This window comes from Ranitomeya variabilis, chromosome 1, assembly GCF_051348905.1.
Source record: "Ranitomeya variabilis isolate aRanVar5 chromosome 1, aRanVar5.hap1, whole genome shotgun sequence".
In the NCBI taxonomy this organism is placed as follows: domain Eukaryota; kingdom Metazoa; phylum Chordata; class Amphibia; order Anura; family Dendrobatidae; genus Ranitomeya; species Ranitomeya variabilis.
Window position 1 is genome coordinate 828,111,214 of NC_135232.1, and position 15,678 is coordinate 828,126,891.

The 15,678-nt window shown below is 42.2% G+C and overlaps 1 protein-coding gene across 1 annotated transcript in view; it reads right to left on the minus strand.

Annotated features, from left to right (window-relative positions):
* Positions 1–15,678, minus strand: part of DNAH6 (dynein axonemal heavy chain 6) — a 717,942-nt gene that overhangs the window by 219,754 nt on the left and 482,510 nt on the right. The window contains exons 60-62 of the mRNA XM_077275462.1: positions 14,212–14,391; positions 11,457–11,690; positions 8,315–8,450 (exon numbers count right to left, since the gene is read on the minus strand). Coding sequence (XP_077131577.1) covers positions 8,315–8,450; positions 11,457–11,690; positions 14,212–14,391 — 550 coding nt within the window. The remainder of the gene's footprint in view (positions 1–8,314; positions 8,451–11,456; positions 11,691–14,211; positions 14,392–15,678) is intronic.

A 15,678-nucleotide genomic window follows, 5' to 3' on the forward strand; every position in this document is an offset into this window, starting at 1 on the left:
TGTGGAATTGCAATTTTTGTTTGCAATTTCACTACACTGGGAATTTTTTCCTGTTTTCCAGTACACGATATATTAAAACCAATGGTGCTGTTCAAAAGTACAACTTGTCCCTCAAAAAACAAGCGCTCACGTGGCCATTTTGACTGAAAAAAAGTTATGGCTCTGGGAAGAAGAGGAGCAAGAAAAAACAAAAACGCAAAAACAAAAATACCTCTGGTCGTTAAGGGGTTAAAAAATGGGGTGGGTTCTTGCACAATTTTGATAACCAGCAGAGGGAAATCCCACTGCTAAGGGGTGATTTGAATAATCTGGGTAAGAGGACAATATCATAAAAGTTTCCCAGGCTATTAATGTCAGCTCACAGCTGTTTGCTTAGCCTTTACTGGTTTATGAGGGCCACAGAAAAAAGATTAGGTAGGGTCCCTCTATAAATTAAAACCAGCAAAGGCTAAACAGAAAGCTGTTGGCTGATATTAATAGCCCTGGGAAAGGGCCAGGGATATTGCCCCCCCCCCCCTCTCCCAAACTACCAACATCAGCCCACAGCCGTATCAGAAATGGTGCATCCATAAGATGCGCCAAACCTGGCACTTAGCCACTCTCTTCCCACTTGAACTGGTGCGGTGGCAAATGAGGAAATAGGGTTGGGGTTGATGTCAGCTTTGCATCTGGATGTCTTGATGAACTGTGAGCTATATGTCCCCATCAAGGTATATGTGATCCACATCCTGGTATATATTATTATTATTATTACTGTATTTATTACTATAGCGCCATTTATTCCATGGTGCTTTACATGTGAGGAGGGGTATACATAATAAAAACAGGCACAATAATCTTGAACAATACAAGTCATAACTGGTACAGGAGGAGAGAGGACCCCGTCCGCGAGGGCTCACAATCTACAAGGGATGGGTGAGGATACAGTAGGTGAGGATAGAGCTGGTCGTGCAGTGGTTTGGTCGATCGGTGGTTACTGCAGGTTGTAGGCTTGCCGGAAGAGGTAGGTCCCCATCCAGGTATATATGACTCCCCATCCAGGTATACATGACTCCCCATCCAGGTAAACATGGCTCCCCATCCAGGTATACATGATCCCCATCCAGGTATACATGGCCATCCATCCTGGTACACCTGGCCCCACATCCAGGTGTATATTCCCACCATCCAGCTATACATGGTTCCCCATCTGCACAAAAATAAACGATTATACTCAACTTCTCTTTGCTGAGCAGAGTGTTAGGTGCCGGGATTCTCCCGCTGAACAGGGTAGATCCCAAGCTTTGTCTGAATCTGTGGTGTTCCATTCGGCTTCGGCCGCTGTGGGTGCTGCTGAGCTGCTGAGCATAGACCTCTGTCCCAGCGTCTTGCTCAGGCTCGCGCTGTTTGTCTGGTTACTGCTGGCTCTTCAGTCAAGCCTATGGTAACCAGCGGTAGGCAGCAATGAAAGGAAGCTCTGGGGACTAAGTCCAGAAATCATACTACTGAGCATGCCCGTGATGTGGGGATGTCTCATTGGTGGTTGGTCGTCAGCTGGTCTGGTGAGTTGGCAGCTCCGGATTCGCCAAAAAGCAAGGTCTGACTGGACATGAGCTGAAACCTATACAAGGGTCTCAGAGGCGCACGCAGACATGCTAATGTCATTTGTGTTATGCGTGTGAGTGGACACGCTACCACTCTGTGTGCATGTGTGCCACTACTATAACAGCGATTGAGTGTCTACGCAGGCAGTTTAGAGTGGGAACTCCCGCTTGGGGTAGCATCTCGGCTTCAGGAAAATGGCCACCGCGATCTCCATCTGCGCACGCGCGGCATCCCGCGGCCATCTTCCTGAAGCCGCGGCCAGCAGAGCGCCGCTTCTGCGCACGCGCGGCCAAAGGAAGATGGCCGCCCCCACCGATCACCAATGAAATAGCGCACATCGCGCTCTTTTCACTCCCCTGTGCAGTGGATTCGGGACCTTGGACATGCGCACACCACTACGCCACCAACGGAAAACTAAGCAAGATCTGGGGGAAGACATCACGCCCATCTGACCAGACCAGCCTGATTGACAGGCGAAAACAACTACTTTGGTAACGTATTTCGGCAGCATAGGTGGGGAATCGGGGTCCACAAAATACACTATTGCAATGCACAGCTCAGGCTCTATTTAACCCCTTCACCCCAAAGCCTGTTTTCACCTAAGTGACAGGGCCAATTTTTACAATTCTGACCACTGTCACTTTATGAGGTCATAACTCTAAAACGCTTAAACGGATCCTGCTGATTCTGAGAATGTTTTCTCGTGACATATTGTACTTCATGATAGTGGTAAAACTTCTTCGATATGACTTGCATTTATTTGTGAAAAAAACAAAAATTTGTTGAAAATTATGAAAATTTAGCAATTTTCAAACTTTTAGTTTTTATGCCCTTAAATTAGAGAGTTATATCTCATAATATAGTTAATAAGCAACATTTCCCACATGTCTGCTTTACACCAGCACAATTTTGGAAACATAATTTTTTTTTGTTAGGGAGTTATAAGGGTTAAAAGTTGACCAGAGATTTCTCATTTTTGCAACAAAATTTGCAAAACCATTTTTTTTACGGACCACCTCACACTTGAAGTGACTTTGAGGGGTCTATATGACAGAAAATGCCCAAAAGTGACACCATTCTAAAAACTGCACCCCTCAAGGTACTCAAAACCACATTCAAAAAGTTTATTAACCCTTCAGGTGCTTCACAGGAATTTTTGGAATGTTTAAAAAAAATTGAACATTTAACTTTTTTTTCACAAAATTTTTACTTCAGATCCAATTTGTTTTATTTTACCAAGGGTAACAGGAGAAATTGGACTAAAAAAGTCGTTGTACAATTTGTCCTGAGTACGCCGATACCCCACATGTTGGGGTAAACCATTGATTGGGCACATGGCAGAGCTCGGAAGGGAAGGAGCGCCATTTGACTTTTCAATGCAAGATTTGCTGGAATTGAGATCGGAACCCATGTCGCGATTGGAGAGCCCCTGATGTGCCTAAAACAGTGGAAACCCCCACAAGTGACACCATTTTGGAAAGTAGACCCTCTAAGGAACTAATCTAGATGTGTGGTGAGCACTTTGAACCTCCAAGTGCTTCACAGAAGTTTATAATGTAGAGCCGTAAAAAAAAATTCATATTAATTTTCACAAAAAATGATCTTTTTGCCCCAAATTTTTTATTTTCCCAAGGGTAACAGGATAAATTGGACCCCAAAAGTTGTTGTGCAATTTGTCCTGAGTACGCTGATACTTCATATATGGGGATAAACCACTGTTTGGGCGCATGGCAGAGCTCGGAAGGGAAGGAGTGCCATTTGACTTTTCAATGCAAAATTGGCTGGAATTGAGATCGGAACCCATGTCGTGTTTGGAGAGCCCCTGACTTGCCTAAACAGTGGAAACCCCCACAAGTGACACCATTTTGGAAAGAAGACCCCCTAAGGAACTTATCTAGATGTGTGGTGAGCACTTTTAACCCCCAATTGTTTCACTAAAGTTTAGAATGTAGTGCTGTGAAAATTAAAAAATCATTTTTTCTTTCCACAAAATGATGTTTTAGCCCGCAATTTTTTTTTTCCCAAGGGTAACAGGAGAAATTGGACCATAAAAGTTATTGTCCAATTTGTTCTGAGTACGTTGATACCCCATACATTGGGGGGAACCACTGTTTGGGCGCACGGCAGAGCTCGGAAGGGAAGGAGCGCCGTTTGAAATGCAGACTTAGATGGATTGGTCTGCAGGTGTCATGTTACATTTGCAGAGCCCCTGATGTACCTAAACAGTAGAAACCCCCCACAAGTGACCCCATATTGGAAACTAGACCACCCACGGAACTTATCTAGATGGGTTGTGAGAACTTTGAACCAACAAGTGTTTCACTACAGTTTATCACGCAGAGCCGTGAAAATAAAAAATATTTTTTTTCCACGACAATTATATTTTAGCCCCCACGTTTTTATTTTCCCAAGGGTAACAGGAGAAATTGGACAACAAAAGTTGTTGTCCAATTTGTCCTGAGTACGCTGATACCCCATATATGGGGCTGAACCACTGTTTGGGCGCACGGCAGAGCTCGGAAGGGAAGGAGCGCCGTTTGAAATGCAGACTTCGATGGATTGGTCTGCAGGTGTCATGTTGCATTTGCTGAGCCCCTAATGTACCTAAACAGTAGAAACCCCCCACAAGTGACCCCATATTGGAAACTAGACCCCCCACGGAACTGACCTAGATGTGTTGTGAGAACTTTGAACCAACAAGTGTTTCACTACAGTTTATCACGCAGAGCCGTGAAAATAAAAAATAATTTTTTTTCCACGAAAATTATATTTTAGCCCCCACGTTTTTATTTTCCCAAGGGTAACAGGAGAAATTGGACAACAAAAGTTGTTGTCCAATTTGTCCTGAGTATGCTGATACCCCATATATGGGGGGGAACCACTGTTTGGGCGCACGGCAGAGCTCGGAAGGGAAGGAGCGCCGTTTGAAATGCAGACTTAGATGGATTGGTCTGCAGGTGTTATGTTGCATTTGCAGAGCCCCTGATGTACCTAAACAGTAGAAACCCCCCACAAGTGACCCCGTATTGGAAACTAGACCCCCCAGGGAACTTATCTAGATGTGTTGTGAGAACTTTGAACCCCCAAGTGTTTCACTACAGCTTATAACGCAGAGCCGCGAAAATAAAAAATATATTTTTTTCCACGAAAATTATATTTTAGCCCCCACGTTTTTATTTTCCCAAGGGTAACAGGACAAATTGGACCCCAAAAGTTGTTGTCCAACTTGTCCTGAGAACGCTGATACCTCATATGTTGGGGGGAACCACTGTTTGGGCGCACAGGAGAACTCGGAAGGGAAGGAGCACTGTTTTCGTTTTTCAAAGCAGAATTGGCTGAATTGAGATCGGACGCCATGTTGCGTTTGGAGAGCCCCTGATGTGCCTAAACAGTGGAAACTCCCCAATTCTAACTGAAACCCTAACCCCAACCCTAACCCTAGCCCTAACCCTAGCCCTAACCCCAGCCCTAACCCCAGCCCTAACCCTAGCCCTAACCCCAACCCTAACCCTAGCGCTACTTTCACACTAGCGTTTTTTTGCATACGTCGCAATGCGTCGTTTTGGCGAAAAAACGCATCCTGCAAAGTCATCTGCAGGATGAGTTTTTTCCCCATAGACTAACATTAGCGACGTATTGACACACGTCGCAACCGTCGTGCGACGGTTGCGTCGTGTTGTGGCGGACCGCCGGCAGCAAAAAACGTTACATGTAACTTTTTTTGTGCCGACGGTCCACCATTTCCGACCACGCATGCGCGGCTGGAACTCCGCCCCCACCTCCCCGCACCTCACAATGGGGCAGCGGATGCGTGGAAAAACAGCATCCGCTGCCCCCGTTGTGCGGCGCTTGCACAGTATGCGTCGGTATGTCGGCCCGACGCAGCGGGACGGCCCCGTATTGACGCTAGTGTGAAAGTAGCCTAACGGGAAAATGGAAATAAATATATTTTTTAAAATTTTATTATTTTTCCCTAACTAAGGGGGTGATGAAGGGGGATTTGATTTACTTTTCTAGCGTTTTTTGGGCGGATTTTTATGGTTGGCAGCCATCACACACTAAAAGACGCTTTTTATTGCAAAAAATAGTTTTTGCATCACCACATTTTGAGAGCTATAATTTTTCCATATTTTGGTCCACAGAGTCATGTGAGATCTTGTTTTTGCAGGACGAGTTGACGTTTTTATTGGTACCATTTTCGGGCACATGACATTTTTTGATCGCTTTTTATTCCGATTTTTGGGAGGCGGAATGAACAAAAACCAGCAATTCCTGAAATTCTTTTAGGGGGGGCGTTTATACCGTTCCGCGTTTGGTAAAAAGGATAAAGCAGTTTTATTCTTCGGGTCAGTACGATTACAGCAATACCTCATTTATGTAATTTTTTTATGTTTTGCCGCTTTTACACAATAAAAACTATTTTATATAAAAAATATTTGTTTTTGCATCGCTTTATTCTGAGAGCTATAACTTTTTTATTTTTCTGCTGATGATGCTGTATGGCGGCTTTTTTTTTGCGGGACAAGATGACGTTTTCAGTGGTACCATGGTTATTTATATCCGTCTTTTTGATCGCGTGTTATTCCACTTTTTGTTTGGCGGTATGAGAATAAAGCGTTGTTTTTTGCCTCGTTTTTTTTTTTACGGTGTTCACTGAAGGGGTTAACTTGTGATATAGTTTTATAGGTGGGGTCGTTACGGACGCGGCGATACTAAATATGTGTACTTTTATTGTGTGATTTTTTTTTATTTAGATAAAGAAATGTATTTATGGGAATATTTTTTTTTTTTTTTCTTTATTTAGGATTTTTTTTTTCTTTTTTTTTACACATGTGGAAATTTTTTTTTTTTACTTTTTTACTTTGTCCCAGGGGGGGACATCACAGATCGGTGATCTGATAGTGTGCACAGCACTCTGTCAGATCACCGATCTGACAGGCACTTTGCAGAGGCTTGCCGGCGCCTGCTATGAGCAATTCTCAGCAGGCGCCGGCAAGCAGGGTCACCTCATGACCCGGAAGGAGTCCCGTGGCCATCTTGGATCCGGGGACTCCTTCCAGGTCACCGGAGCAGCGCGATCTCATCGCGCTGCTCCGGTGGGAGAGCGCAGGGAGCCCCCGTCCCTGCGCGATCCCCCTCTATGCCGCTGTCACTATTGACAGCGGCATCAGAGGGGGTAAATGCCCGCGATCGGCGATAGCGCCGATCGTGGGCATTGCTGCGGCATGTCAGCTGTCATATACAGCTGACACCCGCACCCGATCACCGCGGCGCTCAGCGCGAGACCGCGGTGATCAATGCGCCGTACTAGTACTGCGGCTGGCACTAATGCAGTGCCGGCGGCGCTGTACTAGTACGGCGCATGGCACGAAGGGGTTAACAGTATTTTTTATCTCATACGGAAAAAACGGGGTGACAGGTTCACTTTAACTTTCCTTAAGAGCAGACACATGTGATTGCCTAGCAGCTGCAGGAAGCTGTCGGCTGTGACTAACATGCATGCCCACTATTAAACAGAATGAATATTCACGGCTCCCCACTCCTGTAGTCCCGCCCAACTCTCGGCATTCCGGCTTCAGTGCATAGAGGTGGGAGAGACAATGGGCGTGGGGAGCAGTGAATATAATTTTCCTTAATAGCGGACACACGTGATCGCCCAGCCGCTCCAGGAAGCCAGTGGCTGCAGCTAATGAATGTAACTTATATTAAAGAAAATAAATATTCACTGCTCCACACGACAATAGTCCTGCCCACCTCTCAGTGCCATCTTCAATGCATAGAGGTGGAGATTTTATTTTATCTTGGGCACACGTGTTAGCTGCAGCCGCCGACTCCTGTGACCCGCTCTTCCACACAGCCACAGCCTGACTGTAGGTACATCCGGACTATAAGACACCCCCCACACATCCCTCCAAAAGTTTTGGGGAAAAAAGTGCATCTTATAGTCTGCAAAATACAGTATATATCTGACGGATATCTATCTAGCTATCTATCTACCCCATATCTATCTAGCTATCTATCTACCCCATATCTATCTGTCTGTCTATCTATCTACACCATATCTATCTAGGTCGTTGCATATCTTTAAGACCTAAACATCTGTCATTTCTATTCTGCATTCCATTTCAGTACATGTCACACAGATGGTGCACACTGCTATGCGTCCTCTCCCAGAACCCGTCTCTGGTTGACCATTCTGTACTTCTGTCAGTTTTCGTTCCTCATTACTCCGGTTCTCACTAACCACTGTCTTGGTCTCCTCTCACTTCAGGACACCCATATCATGCGGCACTGATTACTGTCCAGACCTTTGGTCTGCTTCCTTCTGTCTCACACTGGGCCCTATCTAATGTCCTGACTAGAAACGGTCTCTGTCCCTTCACCTTATTCCCTCCTACTCTTAACTAGTCCCAAACATTAATGCTAACTCTAACTACTGTCAACCCCAATAATGCATATCTCAATTTACACTATAATCTCAATTTACACTATACATCACTACAATCCTCATGTCTTCAAAGGGGAATCTGGGTGGTATATCCATCTCCTTACAATTTTATCAAAACTACAGCAAGTGATACAACGCTAGAATCAGGGTCTCTGCCCCTACATCATCCTGTTCTCAGAATGAAAAGCAAAAACCTGCGCCTTTAACTGTTTCCTGGTAGAGTTTCTTTTTAAAAAAATGTATTATATAAAGCTATCATAATATAAGTATATTTACACTGACCTAAATGGATTAGAATAGGAGCTGATAGTATATCATCTTTCAATCCTTTGAAACATGGAAGTATCTCTTCTAGGTCACAACAACTATTCCAAAGAACATCATGAAGCCAGGGAACATCTGGCTTAGATGTTCGCTCCTAACAAAAAGAAAAAAAGGCATTGTCATTTATAGTTACAAACACATGAATTTATTAACAAGAAAGAAACTGAAAACTTGGTACACAGTGTACAATTTAGGACGCATATATATAATGATGTCATCACTTCAAACCCAGAATTTTTTTTTCCAGCTACTCAATATCATTTTCAATATCCTAGAAAGAATATACTTCAAATCAAAACGTCAAATCTGGTAATGACCGTATTTTTTGGACTATAAGACACACCAGACCATAAGACGCACCTAGGTTTTAGAGGAAGAAATTAGGGAAAAAAAAGTGAAGCAAATCCCCATTCTGATACATATGGCCCCTCATCCCTATCCTGGTATGCTTGGCCCCTCATCCCTAGCCTGGTGTGCATGGCCCCATCCTTATCCTGGTATGATTGGCACCATCCCGGTCGTGGTATGCATGACCCCATCCCAGTCCTGGTATGATTGGCCCCATTCTGTTCCTGGTATGATTGGTTGGTCCCATCCTTTTTCTTTTATAATTGGCATCATCTTGTTCCTAGTATCCATGGCCCCATCCTGTTTCTGGTATGATTGGCCCCATCCTGTTCCTGGTATGATTTGACCCATCCTGTTCCCGGTATGATTGGCCCCATCCCGTTCCTGGTATGATTGGTCATATCCTTTATCTTTTATAATTGGCCTCATCCTGTTCCTGGTATGATTGGCCCCATCCTTATTTCTTTTATAATTGGCCCCATCCCATTCCTGGTATGCATGGCCCCATCAGGGAAAGTTTTTAAAAAAACATTACACTCACCTACACGGTGCTCCCTCACAGCGTACTGCTCCAGTGCCAGCAGCTGCTTAATGCTTGTAAGCAGCGCATGGCAGGGACATCATGCACTGCTCACAAGCAGAGCACAGCTGCCGGAATATTGTACTCACTGGGACCATTCATCCATTTTTCGGACTAAATGGATGAATGGTCCTACCGCTGGCTGAGAGTGCGCCCTACTGAAGAGGAATTGATACTCACCGCTCTCTGCGATGAATGGTCCCAGTGAGTATTCCGGCGGCTGTGTCTGCCATGCGCTGATGGCAAGCATTAAGCAGCTGCTGGCACCATGGATACCAGGAACGGGATGGGGCCAATTATAAAAGAAAAAGGATGAGACCAATAATACCAGGAACAGGATGGGGCCATTTATACCAGGATGCCAGAAAAATGAATATGCATTGCCCTCCACACCCATGGGTGTGGAATGCAGTGCATATTCATTTCTCTTTAGCAGCGGGCACAGGAGTTAGCCAGAGCCGCCGGCTCCTGCCTCTGCGACCCGCTGCTCCTCCAATACCGCTCCCCCACCTCCCCACCACAGTCAGACCCCCATACATCCGGACTATAAGACGCACCCCCCATTTTCCTCCACATTTTGGGAGGAAAAAAGTGCGTCTTATAGTCCAAAAAATACGGTAGATCGGTTTTAACTTGTTTAATAAAATTGACACATTTTTAGCTCCACTATGGACATGTAAAAATCATTACCTTTTGAAATGGTATACACAGTTATGAAGACAAAAATACACATGTAAAAAGTATAAAAATATTAGTAAAGACATTTTTCCTAGAGGCATTAATTTTGCTTCTACCTCACTTGTTTTCTCAGTGAAGGATTTACACAGCTTTGTCTCTTAGAGCTTGTGCACACAACCGAATATATCGCATGAGTGCTATCCATGGTTTTCACAGATAGCACTCATACACGTATTTTTCTATGGGCCCGTGGTGGTCCAAGGGAAAAAATTGGTGACATGTCCTGGTTTTGATCAGAGTGTCGGATCAAAATCGGCAATGCAAGTCTATGGGTCAATGGAAAATATCGGACCCCACTCAGATGACAACTAAATGTGGTTCGATTTTCAAGGACTGACATAATTGAGATGACAAAACTTTTGTTTTTCTCTCTGTGTCTGAGAAAAACTGATTTCATTCTGATCAATCTCAAATCAACCTCTGATCAGGATCTGATCAGCGTAGTTGGACCATTTTTCTCAAATGGAGATAAAACGGTCGTATGCAGCCTAACAAAGAGGCAGCTCTGCTTCAGCAAAAATCTACCTCACCTGTCTCTAATGGAGGTAAGGAAAAACCAAGTCATCTCCAATTTGAGAAATCTATTTCCGCACCCCAGATTACCATTGGAAAGACCAAGAGAAGAAGAGTCCTATTCTCTGGCAGATTTTTGCAAAATTGTTTAAGGAGAATTTCTTCTTATTCAATCGGTTTCAGTGTCCCTATGAATAGGCAATTGATGGCTATACACCTTAGATAGATGTTGGCCAAACATACATTTGGCAAATAGCCATTCCTCCCAACCTTCTGAGTATATACACACTTGGCTTGATCAAGCATACATGTATAATTAATGGAAAAAAATTGGAATAAATCGCTACCTGTCATCTTTGGAAGTGACGTCTTCCATGTGCACAAACACACTTAACATGCCTGACCTTCCTTCCCTCAGTGTCTGCTGTTGGGGGAAAGTCAAGACACCTAAATACCTATTTAGTGGACATCTGGTCTTGCCGAATTTGCCCAGTTTGGCCAACATTAATCCAAAGTGTCAGGCCATCTGATTGTAGTGTGTCAAATATCAGTGTTGTTACAAAAGGCAATACTAGACTATGACCAGTGAAAAAGCTGCAGAAGTCCTAATGTCAATCCTAAATTTCTTCTAACAAAACAATAATCTGTTGCAATCTATCATGGTTTTCCATAAAAAGTCAAAATTATATATACAGTGTATACTTAAAATAAAGTTGATATTTTATGTGATCATACACAGCCACAATATTTAAGACCAAATTGTAAATGGTCTCTTTATGGGTTAATGGTTTGATGTGCAAGATTAAGCTTATCATGGTATTTACATGAACCCTTTCAGCCTTGAGGCTATAGTTCTTGATTCTAGCTATTAAGATAAAATTACATCTAGATTTATCTGCACTAAAAGCATTGAGATCCCACCTTATCTAAGCTTGCAGCCCCCCGGAGGAAAAAATTCCATTCTGTTTCAGTGATTTCTTCTTTTTGTCGCATGATTTCTATACAGAGCATAAAACTGTAGATAAGCTTGTGCTGTTCAAAGAGACCTCGTGAAACATTGGTGTAAGATGAGAAAAGAGTTTGGGCGAGCAAGGTTGCCAGGCGAATATCGAGATTGTTACTCTTCTCAGCAGTCTCAATTGTTGTGTTAAATAGCTGCAAAGAAAGTATAACATGAAATACAAAAGAGAACAAAAAAAATCAAATCTCTATTGACATCAGACAATTCCAAATGGATCTAATGCAGGATAAAGTTCAACTCTGGTTATTCAAGGAATCAACTCTATTGCTTTAAGTTTTATTCTCCCAATATAAGTGTGAGCAGGAAGAAGCAGTAGTCCTATACAGTAACACTCTCTTCTAAAGTCAATGACAAAGTCTGGGACACGTTGGAAGCTCCCAACTAAACCAGCTATTCCCTAACTAAAAGCTATTATACTTTCAGGTAGCACTAGCAACACAATGCTCAATGTAACATCATAAAACATTTACAATCAGATTTTTACTCACTTGGATTGCATATAATATAATAACAAGTATTCCCAGTTTTTGACCATAAGTATTATATGTTGGCTTAAAAAAAATGAAATAATGTATTTTATACAGCAAAACTTGTGATAAAATTCTGTCCTTCACAGCTTAAACAGGTTTTCTACTATCAGTCTAAAAACTATAAGGCAGGTAGTTGCCAACAGCTTCTTCTACCCGATCTGAGTCCAGAGCCGTCACTGACCGCTCCTGTCGGCAATTCAGTTGCTCCACGTTAATAGAGCAGCTCTTCTTCCAGCTGTTCTGTCCATAGGGTCTGACTGCTGATGTAAAAATGATTGTCAGCAGTTAAGCGGTGGGGAGACGGCTGTCAATCAGTAAGACATTAGCAGTGAAACCATGTGGCATCAACAGAAGGCGCTGAATCACCGGCAGGAGCAGTCTATCACTGATCTGTACCGATAGATATCAGAACCGGGCACAACAGGCAGGTAATTAGTAATTACCTGCCTGTTAGTTCTTAGGCCCATAGTAAAAAAATAAATAATTCTGGATAACCGCTTAAAATTGCAAGGAAAGTTGAGTAATTTTAAAAATATTTTCCTTGACTTTTTCTGTTCCAAAGTATCTCTTTGTTAACTCTTCTTACACTGTATTCTGTTTTCTTCTCTTAATACAAAATATTGTCATTAGTCTGAAATATGTTTTACCCATGAATGTAAAGAATAGAGACTCAAAAATGGTACAAGTGAACAAAAGCAAAGTATCTACAAGTTGTAGATAGCATCTTTAAATAAGCTACTACAGGATCCCCATATCAGTGCAGGTACTGGACCACTGTCATTCAGTGGCATCAGTGCAGCACAACCTCACCTCTTCCCTAGTGCTGGCCAGGAATATTCTCAAGTGCACCTTTCCATGGGTTTGTTTTCTTCTTGTAGACTATATATTCATATTATTACATTTATTGCTTTATAAATTAGGTGGCAAAATGTACATATGTGATTTCATGTGATTTTTGTTGCTCTTCGCACACTAAGATAACGAAAAACAGGTCTTTAGGTCTCATTCAGACGTCCGTGAGTCACATAGTATTTTGTCAACCCATCGACGCCCAGCAATCGTGCCACCGATGGGCACATAGAATGATGCGTAATGTCACTGTCAGAGTTTGACAGCAGCATTTAACAAGTTAACAGTTGCAAGCGGAACTCAGCCTGCCAGGTATATGACATGCTAACCCCAGATGTACTGTAGATAAGGAGCTCACAACATAATGGATAGGAGAATCTTTTCAGTTTATTTTTTTCATGAAAAATCATTGATGAAACACTAATGGAAAAAACTGTTACACTGATGAAACTCAGATCCAAAACATGGATGAAGAACAGTCCGTGTTTTTACATATGTGAAAAATTTCGAGTGTCTGAATAAGGCCTAAATGGACAAGTCAGGAATTTTAATGGCAATATCTTTTTTAGGATAAAAATGTGAAAAAGATTTAGAAGATATATCTTATTAAGATATCCCACTGTAGTTCATTAATTTACTCTACTTGGTTACTTTGGCTGGAAGAAAGCCAACTGAACAAGCCAATATTTGACAGTTTTAGAATTCACTTTCTTTAAAGCTCAGTAATTATATAATTAGTTATAGGCAGGACCCGTTGAAGTGCCGCTGAGCACGAAACAGCCGTTGTCCGCAGCTGACATCATCCCTCCCTGCTTTTCGCTTTTAAATGTCCTAATAAAGTGATGTTCAACTCCACTGGGGTAAGTGCGTTTCCACTTTTTGTTCTTTTTTCATATAATTAGTTTAGACAGGATTATTTTAGAATATCAGTCATTTTAGGATTAGAAATTGTGATATGAAGCCAATTAGCTGCATCCTACTATGACCTGTAATGTCAATACAAGTACAGAAATGTTTCCTCCAGTCCTAGAAGTAAAACGGAATAATACTAATAAATGAAGCACTGTATGTATTAATATGACCACAGAGAACCCTTTCACCTATTTAGGAATCTGAAAAGACAGACAATCTGTGTCTTCTGTTTTTGATGCATAACATTTCTATCGCTAGGGTAAAAACCGATAGGTGTGGAATACCGTTTCATACTGTGACTGATAAAAGCCAGGCTCAATGAAGAATGCTATATGCAGAAAACTGGAATGAATATTTAACATACTTGTTTGAAGTACTTCAATGAGAATTGATACATTGGATCTATTTCTGAAAGACTTGCAATGACAAAGTAAATGATGGATCCCTGAGTGGCAACCGTCCTGTACTTCTCCCGAGCTGTGTTTATCTTTTGTTCTGTGGCTTCGGCTTCTTCTAGTCTAGTTTTAATAGCACCTGAGGTTATCTGAAATCATATCAAGAACAGTTACTTGAAAATAATTATTTGCAAATATGACAAAACCACAATGTCTAATAATGCCAACAAATAACTGATAATTCTGGAAATAGAACTTTTATATTGCTGTTTATATGACCCCAATTCCCAAAAACCGGGACACTTGTAGAGTGTAGAGCAAACAAGAACAAAATAATTTGGAAATCTCTGATAGCTTTATTTTATTCATAACAGTATATAGATCAGAAGATAAAAGTTAGACATTTTTCCATTTTGATAGAAAAAAAATTAACTCATTTAGAAATTGGTGACATCAAAACATTGCAAAGAAGTTTTGGACCGAGGTAACAAAAGGCTCATAAAGTAAGTAGTACTGATGAAAAACAGCTGAAGGGTTAATTTTCAACTAAGATACATGACTGTATAAAAAGAGCAAGTTAGAGAAGCAGAGTCTCCCAAAAGCAAGGACGGTCAGAGGTTCACCAATCTGAACAGATGCATTTGAAAGTGTAATAATTAAAAAAAAAAATGCTGAACAGAGTTTGCATCCTGTCCTGCCAGTTAAGTTCAGCAGCTGCATTGGCAAAAGTACTGTTTGTGCCCCTCCAGATGACGAAAACATCATCAATGTATCTAAGCCATAATAGTATAATTTAATTGCTCATGATACCAATCTCACCAAAAACTATTGTTTCCTCCCACCAGCCCAAGAGCAGATTAGCATACGAGGGGGCATAGGGGCTCCCCATCGCAGTGCCCCTGAGCTGGTGGAAGTACTTTCCATTGAACATAAAGGCATTTTTAGTCAGGGGGAAGTCCAAACATTCCAGCACAAAATCAATATGTTTCTTGAATTGACAACTCCTACTTCTAAGATAATAGTTGACCGCTTCAAGTCCCTTTTAAAGGGGAATGGATGAGTACAATGCTTCTATGTCAATACCCTCAATTTTGTTCAAAAGGTCCGTTGTATCTCGGGTATATGAACTCTGTAACAAAGGGAATGAGAATTTTATCAAGGAAGACACCCAGGTTTTGAGTGAGGCCATTCACTCCAGACACAATGGGTCTGCCCTTGAGAGGAGTAAGGCCCTTAGTAGGTTGGTCCAGGCTCTTTGTGCTGCATTTTTTAAATTGCACATAGTAACATTGGACAGTTATAGATACAATGATGTCTGTTTTTGTTTTGTCTACTTACTCCCGGTCACCATGACAACACCTTCTGCTTTTACACGGTGACTGCACACTGGAAGTGACGTATGCGGTCAATGGCTATCAGCGGTGTCTCGCAGTGCT